This window comes from Chiloscyllium plagiosum, unplaced genomic scaffold, assembly GCF_037043375.1.
Source record: "Chiloscyllium plagiosum isolate Xiang-an unplaced genomic scaffold, Cpla_swu_hap1 HiC_scaffold_11, whole genome shotgun sequence".
In the NCBI taxonomy this organism is placed as follows: Eukaryota; Metazoa; Chordata; class Chondrichthyes; order Orectolobiformes; family Hemiscylliidae; genus Chiloscyllium; species Chiloscyllium plagiosum.
In genome coordinates, this window is record NW_028270149.1 from 84,219,897 (window position 1) to 84,238,338 (window position 18,442).

Genomic DNA, 18,442 nt, shown 5'->3' on the forward strand with positions numbered 1-18,442 from the left:
GACTCCCACCACTCGCTGGGTGATAAAAGTCTTTTCTCAAAACCCCTCGAAGCCTCCTGCCTTTCAAATTAAAATGATGCCCCTTTGTAACTGAGTTTTAACAATGAAGAACAGCTGCTTCCTATCCATCATGTCCCTACCCTCAAAATCTTGTACACCTCTATCAGGTCACCTCTCAGCCTTCGAAAGTAAACAACTTGAGCCTATCCAGCCTCTGTGCATAGTTACTTACATTGCTCCATCCAAAGTGGTGAATCTCCTCTGCAACCCCTCCCATGCAATCACACCCTTCCTACAGTGTGCTGACCACAACTACACACTGTATTCCAGCTGTGGCCTAACCAAAATTCTGTACAACTCCAACATAACCTCTCTGCTCTTAGAATCTGTGCCGCGACTGATGAAGGCAAGTATCCCATGTGACTTCTTCTGAACCTCAGGATTAACGTTATGAGGAAAGAATGGAGAAATCAGACCTATTTTCTCTACAGCTTAGAAGGTTAACGGCTGGTCTAATCCAAGTCATCAGGATATTAGCGTGGAAAGACAGCATTGAGAAAGATAAACTGTTTCCACTGGGTGAGGATTCTATAACTAGGGGCATAGTTGGAGAATTAGGGCCAGACCATTCAGGAGAAATGATAGGAAGCAACTCTACACACAGTGTGGTAGATGTTTGGAACTCTCTTCCACAAACAGCAGTTGATGCTAGATCAGTTGTCAGTTTTGAATCTGAGTGAACCAGATGGGCTTTTTCCTGATAACGGTCATGATCATCATTAAGTTCTTCGTACCATATTTTTACTGAATTCAAATTCCGCCATCTATCACGGCAGGATTTGAATCAGAATCCCCTGAACATTACCTGAGTCTCTGCATTAACAGTCCAGTGATCATACCTCTAGACCATCTGCTCCTGTCCACCATCCAAGGCCTACACCAGATATTCTGTATTCACTTGGATGAGTACAACTCTAACAACACTCAAGCAGCTTGACATCCTGAACACAATGCAACCCATTTGAATATCATCATATTCCACATTAATTCTCTTCACTCTTTTAGCATTGTGTCAGCAGTGTGCCCCACAGGATGCATTGTGCCAATTCTCCAAGGCTGTATCAAAGTAAATCACTACTACCCAGTAGAATAAAAACAGTAGATGCATGGAACACTGCTCTCTGCAATTCCCCTCTGAACAATGTACCATCCTGACATCGCCATATATCACATTTCCTGCACTGTCACAGGATTAAAATCCTGGAGCACTCTACTTTTCAGCACAATGGTATCTATATCCCAAGGACGTCAGTGATTCAAGAAAACAGCTCACCATTTCCTTTTCTAGGGTAAGTAGGGATGAACAATAAATGCTGGCCTTGCGACATGCCATGAACACAAAACAAGAATAGAAGACTTCTTAACTGTTCACTCGTGAGGCCAGCATTTGAACTGAGTGACTTTGTAGGAGAGAAGATTCAGCCACTGTGCCATAGTCTGCAATCACATTAGGTGAGACCAGGTAGGGAAGACAAACTCCTTCCCCTGAAGGACATTACTGAAGCAGTTGGGTTTTTTCACATTATTGAATGATAATTGCCATTACAAGTTTTAAATTGTTGGTTGTAAATTTCAAGAGCAGTGGTTGGATTTGAACCTGTTTCCCTGTATCATTCTCCTACAATTCTGGATTGTTAGTCCTGTGTCAACACCATTAGGCCATCATTTCCACACAGGAGTATGAGTAGACAATTCAGTTCCTAGAGTCAGTTTTGTCATTCAGTTAGATGATGAGTGATGCACATTTACAGGAATTGGGAAACTGTATTGAGCAATGTGTTTAAATTCATCGGACCTTTTAGCATTGTTCCGTAATAATAATAAAATCCAAGCTGGGCAAGGATTCCAGAAAATTATACGCCATACAATTTAAATCTTGACTATAACACATGTATTTAGTTTCGGAAAATGCCATTTTAAGCCTGCATATTTTCAGCAGAGCAGATTGGATTTTAATTTGAGTTCTGAGCAGCTATGTTGAAACATGCCACAGAGCAGTTGTGGTTAGCTTACTTGTGTGAAGTCACTGACAGCAGTCTGGTTCCTCTGCAGCCCAGTAATACTGTGCAATAGAAAATTGAGCAATAGATCACAGTGCAACAAAAAAAAGGAAGAACAGTTGAAATGAAAATGCAACAGCTGGAGCAGTGCAGAACTGGATAAAATAAGATAAACACTTGTAAGTTAAAAATCACACAACACCAGGTTATAGTCCAACAGGTTTACTTGGAAGCACTAGTTTTCGGAGCGCTGCTCCTTCATCAGGTGGTTGTGGAGTATAGGACCATAAGACACAAAATTTATAGCACAAGTTTACAGTGTGATGCAACTCAAATGATGTATTGGAAAAGACCTAGATTGTTTGTTAAGTCTCTCATCTTTTAGCATGACCATGTTGGTTTCAGTTCTTTCATGCTGAACAAAGAGACCTTGGAGTGCAGGTTCGTAGTTCCTTGAAAGTGGAGTCGCAGGTAGATAGGATAGTGAGGAAGGCGTTTGGTAAGCTTTCCTTTATTGGTCAGAGTATTGAGTACAGGAGTTGGGAGGTCATGTTGCAGCTGTACAGGACATTGGTTAGGCCACTTTTGGAATATTGCATGCAGTTCTGGTCTTCCTATCGAAAGGATATTGTAAAACTTGAAAGGGTTCAGAAATGATTTTACAAGGATGTTGCCAGGGTTGGAGGTGTTAAGCTATAGAGAGAGGTTGAATAGGCTGGGGCTATTTTCCCTGAAGCGTCAGAGTCTGAGGGGTGACCTTATAGAAGTTTGTAAAATCATGTGGGGCATAAATAGACAAAGTCTTTTCCCTCGGGTGGTCTAGTCCAGAACTAGAGGTCATAGGTTTAGGCTGAGAGGGGAAAGATATAAAAGAGACCTAAGGGGTAACCTTTTCACACAGAGGGTGGTACGTGTATGGAATGAGCTGCCAAAGGAAGTGGTGGAGGCTGGTACAATTACAACATTTAAAAGGCATTTGGATGGGTATATGAATAGGAAGGGTTTGGAGGGATATAGGTCGGGTGCTTGCAGGTAGGAGTGGATTGGGTTGGGATATCTGGTCGGCATGGACACGTTAGATCGAAGGGTCTGTTTTCCGTGCTGTGCATCTCTATGACTATATGTAAATCCCAGAACTTTTTTTTAAAGTTACATTCTCAAGTGAACTTGAACAATAGGTGCCATGTCAGCTCAGATAATGCATTGAAGGCATGAGGTTAAAGTCTGTGTGTCGGTACCCCAATATCCAGTACTTCCCAGGAGCCAAAAGGCTATGCCATGATCTTCGCAGCCTGCAACACATTATCAATGAGGATGAGCACCTTGCCAAGATATTCCCCACGCCTCCACTTCTCGCCTTTAAACAACCACCAAACCTCAAACAGATAAACAGTTCGCAATAAACTGCCCAGTCTTCAGGATAATGCTATACAATCCTGTCATGGCAGATGCTGCAAGACGTGTCAGAGTGTGGATACATATACCACCATTACGCGAGGGAACACCACCCACTGTGTACGTGGCAGGTACTCATGTGACTCGGCCAACGTTATCTATCCCATTCGCTGCAGGCAAGGATGCCCTGAGGCATAGTACATTGGCAAGGCCAAACAGAGGCTATGGCAACGGATCAAGGGACACCGCGCAACAATCACCAGAGAGGAGTGCTCCCTCCCGGTTGGGGAACACTTCAGCGGTCTGGGACATTCAGCCCCGGATGTTCGGGTGACCATCCTCCAAGGCGGACGTCGGGACAGGCAACAACGCAAAGTGGCCGAGCAGAGGCTGAAAGTCAACTGCGGTACCCATGGGGATGGCCTCAACCGGGACCTTGGGTTCATGTCACACTACAGGTGACCTCACTGCACTACACACTCGCTCACATATACACACCCCCTCACACTCTCACTCACACAGGCACCCTCTCACAGACATATACCCCTTTACACTCTCACACATACACATACACACACTCACACTCTTTTCCCCCCCCACCCACCCCAACACATATCCCCATGTGCACACACACATATAAGTTTGTGGGGTGAATTTGTAATTGCAAAATTACATTTTATTTTGCTCAAAAGCTACATTAATCCATGCAAGATTATGTTAGTCCCTTCTTTAGAAATAGAATCCGTATGAACATTGGGGCACAGACAGCCTCACACAGGCCACCTCACACCTTCAAAGCATTATCTGAGCTGACATGGCACCTATTTGTTCAAGTTCAGATGAGAATGTAACTTTTAAAAAAGTTCTGGGATTTACGTATGAAAGAATTGAAACCAGCATGGTCATTCTAAAAGGTGAGACTTAACAAACAATTCAGGTCTTTTTCAATATATTATTTGAGTTGCATCACACTGTAAGGTTTTGCTGTATATTCTGTGTCTTACAATCTTATACTCCGCAATCACCTGATGAAGGAGCAGCGCTCCGAAAGCTAGTGATTCCAAATAAACCTGTTGGACTATAACCTGGTGTTTTGTGATTTTTAATTTTGTACACCCCAGTCTAACACTGGCATCTCCAAATCGTAAACACCTCTGTTTGTGCAACACCTTATCCAGTCATAGGAGTTTGAAAAGCAAGTTTTGGCAAGTACGCTGTTTTTGCAGTGTACTCATTGTTATAAAATAGGAGAATGCAGCAAGAGACTTGTGCACAGCAGCCTCCCACAATGAGTAAGTAATGTGTTTACATTCACCTGAGAGGGTAGAAGGGGCCTCATTCCAAAGTTTCATCCAAACCTTGGGCACTTCCACCAGTATGGCACTCCCTGTAATATCCTCTTGAGCGTCAGCCTGGATTATGTACAGAAGCCTCTGGAGTGGATCTTGAACCCACGACATTCAGACTCAGTGGTGAGAGTCCTGACACTGTATTCATAGCGTCATAGAGATATATAGCACGGAAACAGATCCTTTGGTCCAACTCATTACTGGAGAAAGTGAGGTCTGCAGATGCTGGAGATCAGAGCTGAAAATGTGTTGCTGGAAAAGCGCAGCAGGTCAGGCAGCATCCAGGGAACAGGAGACTACTTGCGGAGCGTTTCAGAGAACACCTCTGGGACACCCGGACCAACCAACCCAACCACCCTGTGGCTCAACACTTCAACTCCCCCTCCCACTCCACCAAGGATATGCAGGTCTTTGGACTCCTCCATCGCCAGACCACAACAACACGACGGTTGGAGGAAGAGCGCCTCATCTTCCGCCTAGGAACCCTCCAACCACAAGGGATGAACTCGGATTTCACCAGTTTCCTCATTTCCCCTCCCCCCACCTTGTCTCAGTCAAATCCATCGAACTCAGCACCGCCTTCCTAACCTGCAATCTTCTTCCTGACCTCTCCGCCCCCACCCCAGTCTGACCTATCACCCTCACCTTGACCTCTTTCCACCTATCACATTTCCGACGCCCCTCCCCCAGTCCCTCCTCCCTACCTTTTATCGTAGCCTGCTGGACAAACTTTCCTCATTCCTGAAGAAGGGCTTACGCCCGAAACGTCGATTCTCCTGTTCCCTGGATGCTGCCTGACCTGCTGCGCTTTTCCAGCAACACATTTTCAGCTCTAACTCATTACTGCCAACCAGATATCCGAAATTAATCTAGTCCTGTTTACCAGCATTTGGCCCATATCCCTCTAAACTCTTCCTGTGCATGTACCCATCCAAATGCCTTTTTAAATGTTGTAATTGTACCAGCCTTAACTTCCTCGAGCAGCTCATTCCATACACACACCATAGTCTGCGTGACACGTTGCCCCTAAAGTCCCCTTTAAATCTTTTCTCTCTCACTTTAAACCTGTGCCCGCTAGCTTTGTAGTTCCTTACCCGAGGGAAAAGACCTTGACTATTCGCTCTATCCATGCCCCTCATGATTTTATAAACCTCTGTAGATTTATAAACGTAAACAGCTTCGGACACTCCAGGGAAATTAGCCTCAGCCTCTCCCTCTAGCTTGAACCGTCCAGTCCTGGCAACATCCTTGAAGTTTCACAACATCTTTCCTCTCAAAGAGAGACACGAATTGAATGCAGTATTCCAAAAGTGGCCTAACCAATATCCTGTACAACTGCAACCTGACCCCCCCCCAACTCCTATACGCAATGCCCTGACCAATAAGAGCAAGTGAACTAAATGCCTACTTCATCATCGTGTCTCCCTGCAACTCCACTTTCAAGGAATTTTGTTCCTGCACTCCAAGGTGTCTTTGTTCCCCAGGACCTGGGGCGATGTCATGACAAATATGTCACAGCATTGATTCATTTTGTAATTCATGTCTTTGACAGCACCTTTTCAATCACCTGCTTGTTACCATTGAGAAGGGCAAGGGCAGCAAACCCAAGGGAACACCACCAATGGCAAGTTCCCCTGCAAGTTACCTACAATCCTGACTTGGAAATATATAGCCATGTGGATTACAGTATTTCAAGAAGGCAACTCACCACCGCCTTCTCAAGGGCATTTGCGGATGGTGAGGAACTCCTGGACCAGCCTGTGATGCTCAGATCCCATGAAAGAACTTTTTTTTTTAATTCTAAGCTTATTTTGTGGAGGCATGAGGGGAAGGTATGTGTATTTGACTGTGTCTCTCTCATGTACACACATCAATTTACCTACAGCCATTCATCCATGCTTACTGAGGCGAACACCTATTCACTCACCCACACATTCATCCAGACATATGCAACAGATCTAGTCAGCTGTGCATCCATTCACACACACACACATGGACTCATTTGCCCATCCACACCCACCTTCACTATCACCCATTTAACCACTCAATCATCAACACACCCATTCGCCCTTCTACCATCAAACCCATTCACAGTGGCTCAGTGGTTAGCACTGTTGCCTCACAGTGCCAAGGACCCAGGTTCGATTCCTGCCTCGGGCGACTGTGTGGAATTTGCACATTCTCCTTGTGTCTGCAAGGGTTTCATCTGGGTGCTCCAGTTTCCTCCCACATTCCAAAAGTTAGGCAGGTTAGGTGCATTGGCCGTGCTAGATTGCCCATAGTGTTAGGTGCATTAGTCAAGGGTAAATGTAGGGAAATGAGTCTGGGTGAGTCACTCTTGGGAGGGTTGGTGTGAACTTGTTGGGTCGAAGGGCCTGTTTCCACATTTGTAGGGAGTCTAATCTTACTTGCCCACCCACCATCAAACCCATTCATCCTTCCACTAATAAGCACTTTCACCTACCTGTCAAATCCATTCACCAACACAGCCATTTGTCCACCCACCATCAAACCCATTTACTCACCTGCCATCAAACCCGTTTGCCCACCCAGCAACAAACCCATTCACCAATCTACACACCCACTCATCTACCCGTTCAACCACACAGCTGTACTGATTCCAACACTCCCAGCACACTCTCCAGCTGAATGGTCAATAAAAACACGTGGATTTAATGCAGCCCCAATCCTAGTCACCCAACTGTCATCCTTCTCCTCTGCAGCACACCCCCACGGCTAGACTCCTGACCACTCTAGTGGTCAGCCTTTGTCTTATCCTGCCCCGGCCAGTGTCGCCTTTAAATTTCTCACGAGCATGAGTCCGCACCTGACCATGAGTCCAAGCCTCAGGCTGAATGAAAGCACTTGTGTTGCATTGATCACTGCTCCTCCCATCGCACCATGAGAGGTCATCAAAATTAAATGATCGAGCGAAAATCTCATAAACGGTGTCCAGGTACATTTTGGTAAATGATGGTAAACAGTGAGCCCATAGCACTTCTTCTACCTCAGGGCAGTTCAGTGGAAACTTGGAAGTGAGACCACTTTATATTCCGTACGTATATGTCATCACCATGGAATGCACTTACTGGAAGGATGGCAGAGGCGTACGGTATGTAGGAGGACTTTGTTTCTATTCACATAACCACCTAACGTGCAGGACTACAAGGAAAAAACAAACAAATGACACTAAATCATGGCACTTGTTCATATGTCAAGTGCAGATGTAGAGCATTACAGCGCAGTACAGGTCCTTTGACCCTCGAAGTTGCGCCGACCTGTGAAACCAATCTGAAGCCCATCCATCCTACCCTATTCCATTATCAACTATATGTTTATCCAAAGACAATTTAAATGCCCTTAAGTACAGTGTGTTAGCTTTTATTGGTAGAGGGATTGATTTCGAAGCCATGAGGTCATGTTGCAGCTGTAAAAAACTGATGTGGCAGCATTTGGAGTATTGTGTACAGTTCTGGTCATCGCATTATAGGAAGGATGTGGAAGCTTTGGAAAGGGTGCAGAGGAGATTTACCAGGATATGGCCTGGTATGGAGGGAAGGTCTTGAGGAAAGACTGAGGGGCTTGAGGCGAATCCACTACTGTTGCAGGCAGTGCATTCCATGCCCCTACTGCTCTCTGAGTAAAGAAATTACCTCTGATATCTGTCCTAGATCTATCACCCCTCAATTTAAAGCTGTGTCCCCTCATGCTAGCCATGACCATCCGAGGAAAAAGGCTCCCGCTGTCCACCCTATCTAACCCTCTGATCATCTTGTACGTCTCTATTAAGTCACCTGTCAGCCGCCTTCTCTGTAACAAAAACAGCTCCGCCCCCCCCCCCCACCCCACCCCAGCATTTGTGGTCTAAATTTCTATCTGCCCTAAACCTGGTTTCAGTTCCTGCCTGTTACATGAATCTTTTCGATGGTTTTTTTCTCCCACCACAACAGGTTGAAACTCAACTCAGCACTAAATCCTTTGCTACCATTTACAAAAGACTTCCAGACAACAAAACTGAGGCATTTCTTTGTGCCTATCACACCACTGCCTCTCCCCTCATCCACACACGCTGGCCTGGTGCTTCTCCAAAGTGAGCCATCCCTTCAAATCTACATCAAGATCCTTAAATTCCATTCTCCTACCCCAAGCCACAGCCCCCCCTCAAAAGTTGATGGGAGCTGAAATTTGCTTTTTATGTACTTTCACATAGTAGAGTCCTCCATATCTGTCGTCTCCCTGAACCTCGCACTTTGACTGTGGTTTCAAGATTACCGACCAGTGTGAACATAGTTCCACAATCTGATTTTTTTTTTAGTGGTTACTTGAGTTCCCTTTTGACAGACGTTCTTTTCAGATATCACTACCTGCAAACACCCCATGAAGTGAGTGTGGTGCAAAAGAGCTACATTTGCCAGCCTTGGCGTTCTGCAGTTTCAGGTCAACCTTGACGCTGTCATTCTAGGGTAATGAGTAGAAGTTTCATGGGAACACCAGATGCTGAGCAGATTTTGAGACTGGCAGTACTGAGGGAGTCTTGTGTTGTCTAGGTTACCAATGTTCAGGTTTTGAGATTAAACTGACGTTGCCTCTGCCCTCTCAGGATCCTGTGGCATTGCTTGAAAAGGAGCAAGGTGTTTGTTGTATATTGGGCAATCTTTTGTGTAGATAAAAGGGAGTTGTGTTTATTTCTTCATTGCTGTTTGTACAAGCTTCCTACATTGTAACTGTGGCTACATTTCCTGAAGGAAATGAATGGTCGTGCGGTTCTGTGGCATATTCTGAGATTGAAAGATGATATATAAGTGCACATTTGTTGGTTGGGCTAATGAAATGCATGTCTATATCTATATGCAACACTGTAGGTGTCTGTAAAATATATGGGACCTACCTGTTTATCCTTATTCTTCAATTCTGATCTAACCTTTCTCTTCTATGATTCACTTGCTTAGCATCCACCCCCAATCACAAACTGAATGCCTTTTTTCTCACCTCCCATTCATACAACGTTTTCCATTCTGAGGGTTCGTTAAATCCACCAAGGCGTGAATTGTGGTTAAGCTAAAATTTGCCATTCTGATTTAGTCATTTTGATTTTCCACCTTGCTCAGACTGTGGCACTGTAATCAATAATCATGTTTGTTTCCGTCTACTGGCAGAGCTAGACAAAGTTCCCAGATTTGCAGTTTCCAGCCAGTTTCAGGAGCTCTGTCTTGCCGGGTGATGTAATAACATGGCATTCAAGATTTAGAACAAGAAATGGGGGTGTGGCGAACTGGGCGAGTTAGAAGCCTTTGACTTCTGAGCCCTGTGTTCAAGACCACCTGGAATCTGCTCTTTGCCAGAATCTTGGTTTGGGCTGTGTCCATCCTGGGTCTTACAGGCCTATTGCCCAGAGTCGTTCTCAGATTGGCCGTCATTGGCCGTTATCAGTTCACGTGGGGGTGAGGAATGGAAGGGAATCTGGAAATGAGGTGACAATATGGGGGGGAGCGTTCCTGCCCCTGCACCTTCTGGACCTGAGAAAAGAGCACTTGGTAAATGCAGCACCCAGTTTAGTATTTCTACCCACCATAAAGCTCATCCTAAACCCTGCTGCCCCTGTCCACAACAAACCTTGCTGCTTGATCCAGGGCCCAGAATAGGAATAATGGGTGGAGTGAGGTGGCAGGTGGCAGGGTAGATCAGAGACAGTAACTGGGGTCCTGGGCAGGGGGGAATTGCTATGCTCAGGTGGGGGCCCAGGCTATGACTTCAATCTCTGCCCATGGCTCCATTATCCCTTTACTCACTGACCAATTCTCGGTCAGGCAACGTGTCAATTTTAAAATCCTCCTCCTTGTTTGAAAATTCCTTTGTTGCTTCATTCTTCGAATCTACTCTAGTATCCCTCAAAGATGTCTTAGTCCGGCCTCTTGCACACCCCGTTTGTTAATTACTCATTTGCCTTGCTTTCTTGACCAAAGGTGCAGTCTGCTTGTACCAACTGTCTTTCTCACTTTTATGTAAAGACTGGGGAAAGAGTCCAGACTCTAGCCATTATATGAAGTGGTGAAGTGAATGTCAATATTATCAGACATTTGGGCTCAATGGTTAGCACTGCTGCCTCACAGTGCCAGGGACTTGGGTTCAATTTCAGCCTTTGGCAACTGTCAGTGTGAAGTTTGCACATTCTCCCTGTTTCTGCATGGGTTTCTCTGGATATTCCAGTTTCCTCCTCCAGTCCAAAGATGTGCCAGTTAGGTGGATTGCCCATGTTACGTTGACCTATAGTCTCCAGGGATATGCAGGCTAGGTGGATTAGGCTTGGGGAAGTTAGGGCTACAGAAATAGGGCAGGGGGTTGGTTCTGGGTGGGATACTGTTTGGAGGATCACTGGGCCACTGCTCACTGAAACATTTGCAGTCTATCTATTGAAAGATTGGAGGATATACAAGGGTCTGTTTGAAAGACATGCAGCCAGTCTAGGCCTGTGCAATGACCTCCTGGATTTGTAATGATTGGTCAGACATTGGGCTGATCACTGGCATGGTCTGGAGACACTACTGTTCCATACTCAGATCGTGAACATTTTGTACCCTCTTTTTATCAGACACTGAAGGTGCCCTCAGAATTCGGGTCTATCTCCAGTTCGTTGATGCAGCTCTTCAATATGACTATCAACGACTTGACCCAGCACAGCCTCCCATCTTGACACTGCTCCCATCCCGACAAAGCTCACCCCACCTACCAAGATTTCTCAACCCCTCATCAAATCCCCCAGCAGCGTCCAACCACCCTCATCCTCATCAGTTCCCCAATTCCCCCAGACAAGGCTTACAACCAGGTTATTTACCCTTTGGTCAAGCACTACTATCAGTATGAAATGCTTTGACTACTGCCTTTATATTAGCTCACATAACATAACCCACAAAGACTTGGTTCTTGTTGAGAAAGAAGTTTATGAGCAAACTTGGATAATAGGAGCAGGAAAAGGCCATTCGACCCTTCAAGCCTGCTGTACCATTCAATATGATCATCCAAATCAGCGCCTTGTTTCTAGTTTCTCCCCACATCCTTTGATTCCTTCAGCACTAAGGACTGTATCTAACACCTTCTTGAAAGCATTCAACATCTTAGCCTCGGCCATTTTCTGAGGCAGAGAATTCTGTAGACTCACCATTCTCTGGGTGAAGACATTTCTCCTCATCTCCATCCCAAATAGACTAGCCCATATCCTTTGATTGTAACCCGTGGTTCTGGACTCCCCAGTCATCAGAACAACATTTCTGCATTTACCCTGTCTAGTCCCATTAGGTATCTATGAGATCCCCTCCCATTCTTCTAAACTAACCGAACTGACACTGTTAAGTGAGTGAAGCTGAGGTGGTACCTTTATACTGGAGGATCACATGGTGTAATGTTTTATCTGGAAATAATGAGGCAACATAACACATCCTCACTTCACCCCCAGATCACCTGACCACATTCATCCCGCCCTTATCTCTGACAATGTGAGCATGCCCTCAACACCCCGATCAGTATCTCTTGCTAAGTAAACTGTTGAGAGTTTCTCTTTGAAAATTAACTAATTCCGGATTGAGCATCAGGGTGGTGACGCACAGGTTCTGTGGCAAGGTTGGAGTCAGCATAATTTTATTTGTGCATAATGGTAGGTGGGCACAGAAGCAATAGGCAGATCAAATCAGTTCAAAGCTCACAGTGGACTAACCTGTCCTTAAGGCCAGCAAGGAGGTCGACTTTCCTCTTAGAACTGTGGTGGAACTTATTTAACCCAGGCTCATATTCTAATGTAGCGCTGTCCGAGACGCTGTCTGTGAAATGAGACGCTAACTGTGAGCTTCTTGTGGGAGTGTAGATGATCCTAGAGGAGTATTTGAGGTGGAGGCAATGTTCTCCCGGTGTCCTCCAACTCGATCACTAAAACAGATCATTTCTTGCTATAAAGTGATTGTTTGTGGAATTTTGTTGAGCGCAATTGGTTCCTAAAATGTACGCAATTTAATTCAAAAGTGCTTCATTGTTATAAAGTGATTGTGGATTTCCCAAAGAGTGACTTCTGTTTACAGATTGTTAAAAGATTTAATCCTGCAAAATAACAGCTAAGCTAATATAGTCAGAATTGAACACAATCAGCCACAGCCTTGGTTTTGGAGAAATATTCTGGATGTTCCTATCATTGCTATCTGTATTCTCTGCAGGACGTGCTGGTGGAGTTGTTGGAGAAATGTGCAGATGGGCTGTGGAACGCTGAGCGCTACGAGTTAATGGCAGTGATTTATAAGTTCATTATTCCTATCTACGAAAAACGCAGGGACTTTGAGGTATGTTCCTGCAATTCCATTCAACTGTGGGATCTTTCTCAAGCTCAGAATATGCCACACTAATGATTGTATAGTACCTCTTTAATGCATTAGAACTTCCCGAGGTGTTTCACAGGACAACATATGGCACCAACCCATAAGCTCAGCCTACAGGAGGAGAGCAGGGGGCGAGGTTTAGCATGGCAATTTCAGAGCTTATGTCCCAACAACAGGTCATTGTCAACAATGATGGATTAGTTAAAATTGTGAATACTAAAGTAGCTGCAATTAGAAGGCAAATATCTCACCCAGGAGAGCTGAACCCAGCAGAGTTTCCAGCTGCCATTCCAAACCACCAGAGGATTACATTTAGAACCATGTGACAAAAAAATGCCCCATTTCTCGAGTGGCAGGCTTTGACCTACCAGAGTGTGCATGGTCCTTGAATCGATTCATGACCAACCAGGGCCCTTGCAGAGCCAAACTCTGGAGCCAGTGTTGTTGTCTTGATTTTTAGCTCATCGACTGCAGAAGGCTAAATATGGCCTTTAATAATCATTATATTCGAGTGACACAAGTAACCTGCCTCGATTAATAAACTTCCAAAGATTAAAAGATCCACGTCTGTTCACTGGGACAAGGTCCTGTTCTGAAGATCGATGTGAGACCATTTAATTTTCACTCTCTTATGCCTCAGACCGCCTTCTTTCCATCTCCAAAACCCCAAATCAATCCTTTAAGCCTTCATTTACATCTCTCACCCAACAAAACATACCACACCATTGTCCACTATAACCGGATCTTGAGATGTATAATCATATTTGGCAGTCTTTTAGAAGGGTATAAGTCATCAGAATTGACAAACATTACCTAATATCCTTTATTTTAAATGTCCTCTGAAAACCTCATAAAACTGTCAAGCTCACATTCCTGTTAACAACTGAGCAGAATCCATTTGTGATTTGGAAGGCACTTGTAATGACATTTCACTGAGCTCCTGTCTTAGCTAATTCTCTTGAACACAGTCCACCAGAGCCTTTGAATACAGCCAGGAGCTTTGCTATCTCTTAAAGCTTTGAAGGAGCCAATCAGATGGCTTGGATGGGCATCAAGGGATAAATTAAAGTCTACACAAACAGACCTGGAATTTACTACTTAACTGCTGTAGGGTAGTACTTTATCCTATGAATAAAATACTGCAATGCATTTTGGTGTCCTTATCTAAGGAAGGATGTTCTGGCTATGGAGGGAATGCAATGAAGATTTACCAAACTGATTCCAGGGATAGCAGGGCTGACATATGATGAGAGACTGGATCAGTTTGGACTATTCACTGAAGTTCAGAAGAATGACAGAGGATCATATCAATCTGTAATATTCTGACAGGACTAGACAGAGTGAATGCAGGAAGGAATTTCACAATGACTGGGGAAATCCAGAACAAAAAGGAGTCACAGTTTAAGGAAATGGGATAGCCCATTTAGGACCACGGTGAGAATTTTCTTAACCCAGAGAGTGGTGAGTCGGTGGAATTTTCTGTCACAGAACACAGTTATGGCCAAAATATTGAACATTTTTAGGGAGGAGTTAGCTGTAGTTCTTAGGGCTAAAGGGATCAAAGAGGTGAAAGTGGGAACAGGGAACTGAGTTGGATGATCAGCCATAATCACATTGAATAGTGGAACAAAATGACCTGCTTCTGCCCCAATTTCCTATGTTTCTATGAAGAATATTCCTCTTTCAAAATGCTGACGTTCCTTTAACAATTATCAGAAGTAACAACTTGGCAACCATGTTATTTACTGATCATGTAATTTCTCAACCAAAAACTATTATTAATCACAATATTTAGAATAGGTGTAACATCTGCTGCAGTATTTTATTATGATGTGAAGTGTGCAAACATTTTGGACGTCACAGTAGAAAGAAAGGACAAGGGAGAACTACAAACCTGTGTATACAGAAAACCGACAAACACTGACCAAATACTTAACTACACCAGCAACCATCCCAATACACACAAACGAAGCTGTATCAGAACACTATTCCAATGAGCCACCACACACTGCAGCAAGACGAACTTCAGAAAACAGAGGAGAACCACCTATACAACGTATTCAAGAAGAACGGATACTCAAAAAATACAGTCCGCAGATTCCTCAAGAACAAACCACGACAAGCAGACCAAACACAGCCAGAAACCCTAACCACCTTACCATACATCAAAGAAGTTTCAGAAATGACAGCCAGACTACTGAGACCCCTCGGAATCCTAGTAGCACACAAACCCACCAAAACTCTCAAACAAAAACAAATAAACTGAAAAGACCCAGTACAACCCATGGACAAAACCAACGTCATCTACAAAATTCCATGCAAGGACTGCTACGATCACTACGTAGGACAAACAGGAAGAAAGTTAGCCACCAGGATACATGAACACCAGCTAGCCACAAAAAGACACGACCCTCTCTCCCTCATAGCCCTACACATGGATGAAAGAAACCACCATTTCGACTGGGACAACACATCTATCCTGGGACAGGCTAAGGAAAGACATGCCAGAGAATTCCTAGAGGCCTGGCACTCCAACCATAACGCCATAAACAAACACATAGATCTTGATGCCATCTATCAACCCCTCAGAAAACAAACAGGAAATGACATCACCACAAACCCCAGGAACCCCATCCAGGAGAAAGATATAAATAGAAAGCAGGAGACAACAGCTTCGCTTCACTTGGAGGTCGCCACTGATGATGTTAGCCAGGGAATGAAACGTCTGGATATCAAACCTACAGCTCAGCGAGTAAACCTACACCCTAAACATTTTGCACTTGTCTTTATTTCCTCTGCAGTGGTGACGGCACCTCCGTACTGGTGTAATTCAAATTACCAAACAAAACTCCCTGACTGCATCAAAATTGGAACACATCTGGAATAGCCACTTATGTAAATGTAATGGTGAAATCGGGACATTAGCGTGCAGCCTCCCACTCCATCCCTAATAATAACAAATTTAGACTCTCATAACTTTGTGCTGGTTTGAATTTATAAGACTCCTGCCCAGTGTCTTGTATCAGCTCGAACTTAGTCTTTTTTTCCCCTCTGTATTTTAGAAACTTGCTTTCATATATAACATGCTGAATGAAGCTTATAAGAAAATAATTCATGTCCTTCATACGGGCCGGAGACTGCTGGGAACATTCTTCCGCGTGGCTTTTTACGGTCAGGTGAGTGTCATGTGCGAGACCGATAACTGTCCGTTTAATGCGATTCCACTCAACTGTGGGATCTTTCTTCTGCTCAGGATGTGCCACACCAATGGCTAATGATTGTATAGTACCTCTTTAATGCATTAGGATGTCCCAAGGTGTTTCACAGGACAACATATGGCACCAACCCATAAGCTCAGCCTACAGGAGGAGAGGTTTAGCATGGCAATTTCAGAGCTTATGTCCCAAACAACAGGTCATTGTCAACAATGATGGATTGGTTAAAATTGTGAATACTAAAGCAGCTGCAATTAGAAGGCAAATATCTCAAAGAATAGTGGGGGTAGAGCCAATTGCAGAGATAGGGAGGGGAGACCATAGAGAGACATGGAAGCAATTTAAAAATCAAGGTTTTTTTTAATGGTCAGGAACCAGTATATAGCAGTGAGTATAACAACCACTGAAATATATTTGAAATGTAGCAGATAATTGCACAGAACAAACAGCATAGAGTCCTAGAGATGTACAGCATGGAAACAGACCCTTCGGTCCAACTCTTCCATGCCGACCAGATATCCCAATCCAATCTAGTCTGATTTGCCAGCACTTGGCCCATATCCCTCTAAACCCTTCCTGTTCATATACCCATCCAGATGCCTTTTAAATATTTTAATTGTACCACCTCCTGTGGCAGCTAGATCCAGACACACACCACCCTCTGCGTGCAAACATTGCCCCTTATGTCCCTTTTAAATCTTACCCCTCTCACCTTAAACCTATGCCATCTGGTTTTGCAATCGCCTCTGCTGGGGAAAATACTTTGGCTGTTCACTGTATCTATGTTCCTCACAATTTTATGAACTTCTATAAGGTCATCCCTTGGCCTCCCATGCTCCAGGGACAATAGCCCCAGCCTATTCAGCCTCTCCGTACAGCTCAAACCCTCCAAATCCAGCAACATCCTTGTAAATCCTTTTTGAACCCTTTCAAGTTTAACAACATCCTCCTCATAGCAGATTTGAATATATTAGTGTAGGGAGTAGGTACTCTGAATTTATGAAATTTGCAGAAGATTAAATATTCTCGTGACACCTAGAGAACCACCTTGCTGTTGTTTAAATAGTTCCTTGGAGTCTTGTGTATCTACTTGAAAGGAGTGACAAATCTGAGTTTCATGAATGATCCTATGGTTGGCGCCTCCAACTGTGCTGCACTCCTTCATTATTTCATTGTTGGGTCAACTTAGTTTCTGTGTCAGCAAATCTCTGGAGCGGAGCTTTATCCTATATCCCTCAAGGCTACAGCTGACATTGCAAGTCAATATCGTGCCTATGTTCGGGGCACTGAAAGCACATAGAAAATGTGCAGTCTGGGTATTCTCTTCTCCAGTAGCTTCCTGTGTGGGTGCCCTTGTGGATTCATCTTCCTGCAGTATTCAGTTAGCGAGTGAGTGAATGTCAGTGTATGATGTTCACAAGAGTCTACCTACGCCATTACTTATCTCTGCTGGGGATGGAAATGTTAAATGTGTCCACTGTTGTATTTATCTTTTGGGATGTACCAAGTCAATTGCTAATTAAAGGCAGAAATCAAGAAAGGTGCAGAGCCCATTCACATAAGAAGCAGGAGCAGGAGTGGCTCATAAACTCATTTCTGGTATTTCACAACAATTCTCTTGCTTCGTGTTTTAGAACATAGAACATAGAACAATACAGCACAGAACAGGCCCTTCGGCCCACGATGTTGTGCCAAACATTTGTCCTAGCTTAAGCACCCATCCATGTACCTATCCAATTGCCACTTAAAGGTCACCAATGATTCTGACTCTGCCACTCCCACAGGCAGCGCATTCCATGCCCCCACCACTCTCTGGGTAAAGAACCTACCCCTGACATCTCCCCTATACCTTCCACCCTTCACCTTAAATTTATGTCCCCTTGTAACACTCTGTTGTACCTGGGGAAAAAGTTTCTGATTGTCTACTCTATCTATTCCCCTGATCATCTTATACACCTCTATCAAGTCACCCCTCATCCTTCTCCGTTCCAATGAGAAAAGGCCTAGCACTCTCAACCTATCCTCGTACGACCTATTCTCCATTCCAGGCAACATCCTGGTAAATC

General features: G+C 44.3%; 1 protein-coding gene across 4 annotated transcripts in view; it reads left to right on the plus strand.

Annotated features, from left to right (window-relative positions):
* Positions 1-18,442, plus strand: part of LOC122557068 (dedicator of cytokinesis protein 11) — a 291,784-nt gene that overhangs the window by 242,248 nt on the left and 31,094 nt on the right. Inside the window, exons 46-47 of one of the 4 annotated variants that reach the window (XM_043704339.2) lie at positions 13,003-13,125; positions 16,224-16,337. In XM_043704339.2, the coding sequence (XP_043560274.2) occupies positions 13,003-13,125; positions 16,224-16,337 (237 nt within the window). Of the gene's footprint in view, positions 1-3,631; positions 4,517-13,002; positions 13,126-16,223; positions 16,338-18,442 lie in introns of those variants that run through there. The other 3 variants (XM_087992257.1, XM_043704343.2, XM_087992256.1) reach the window with 3 other exon arrangements.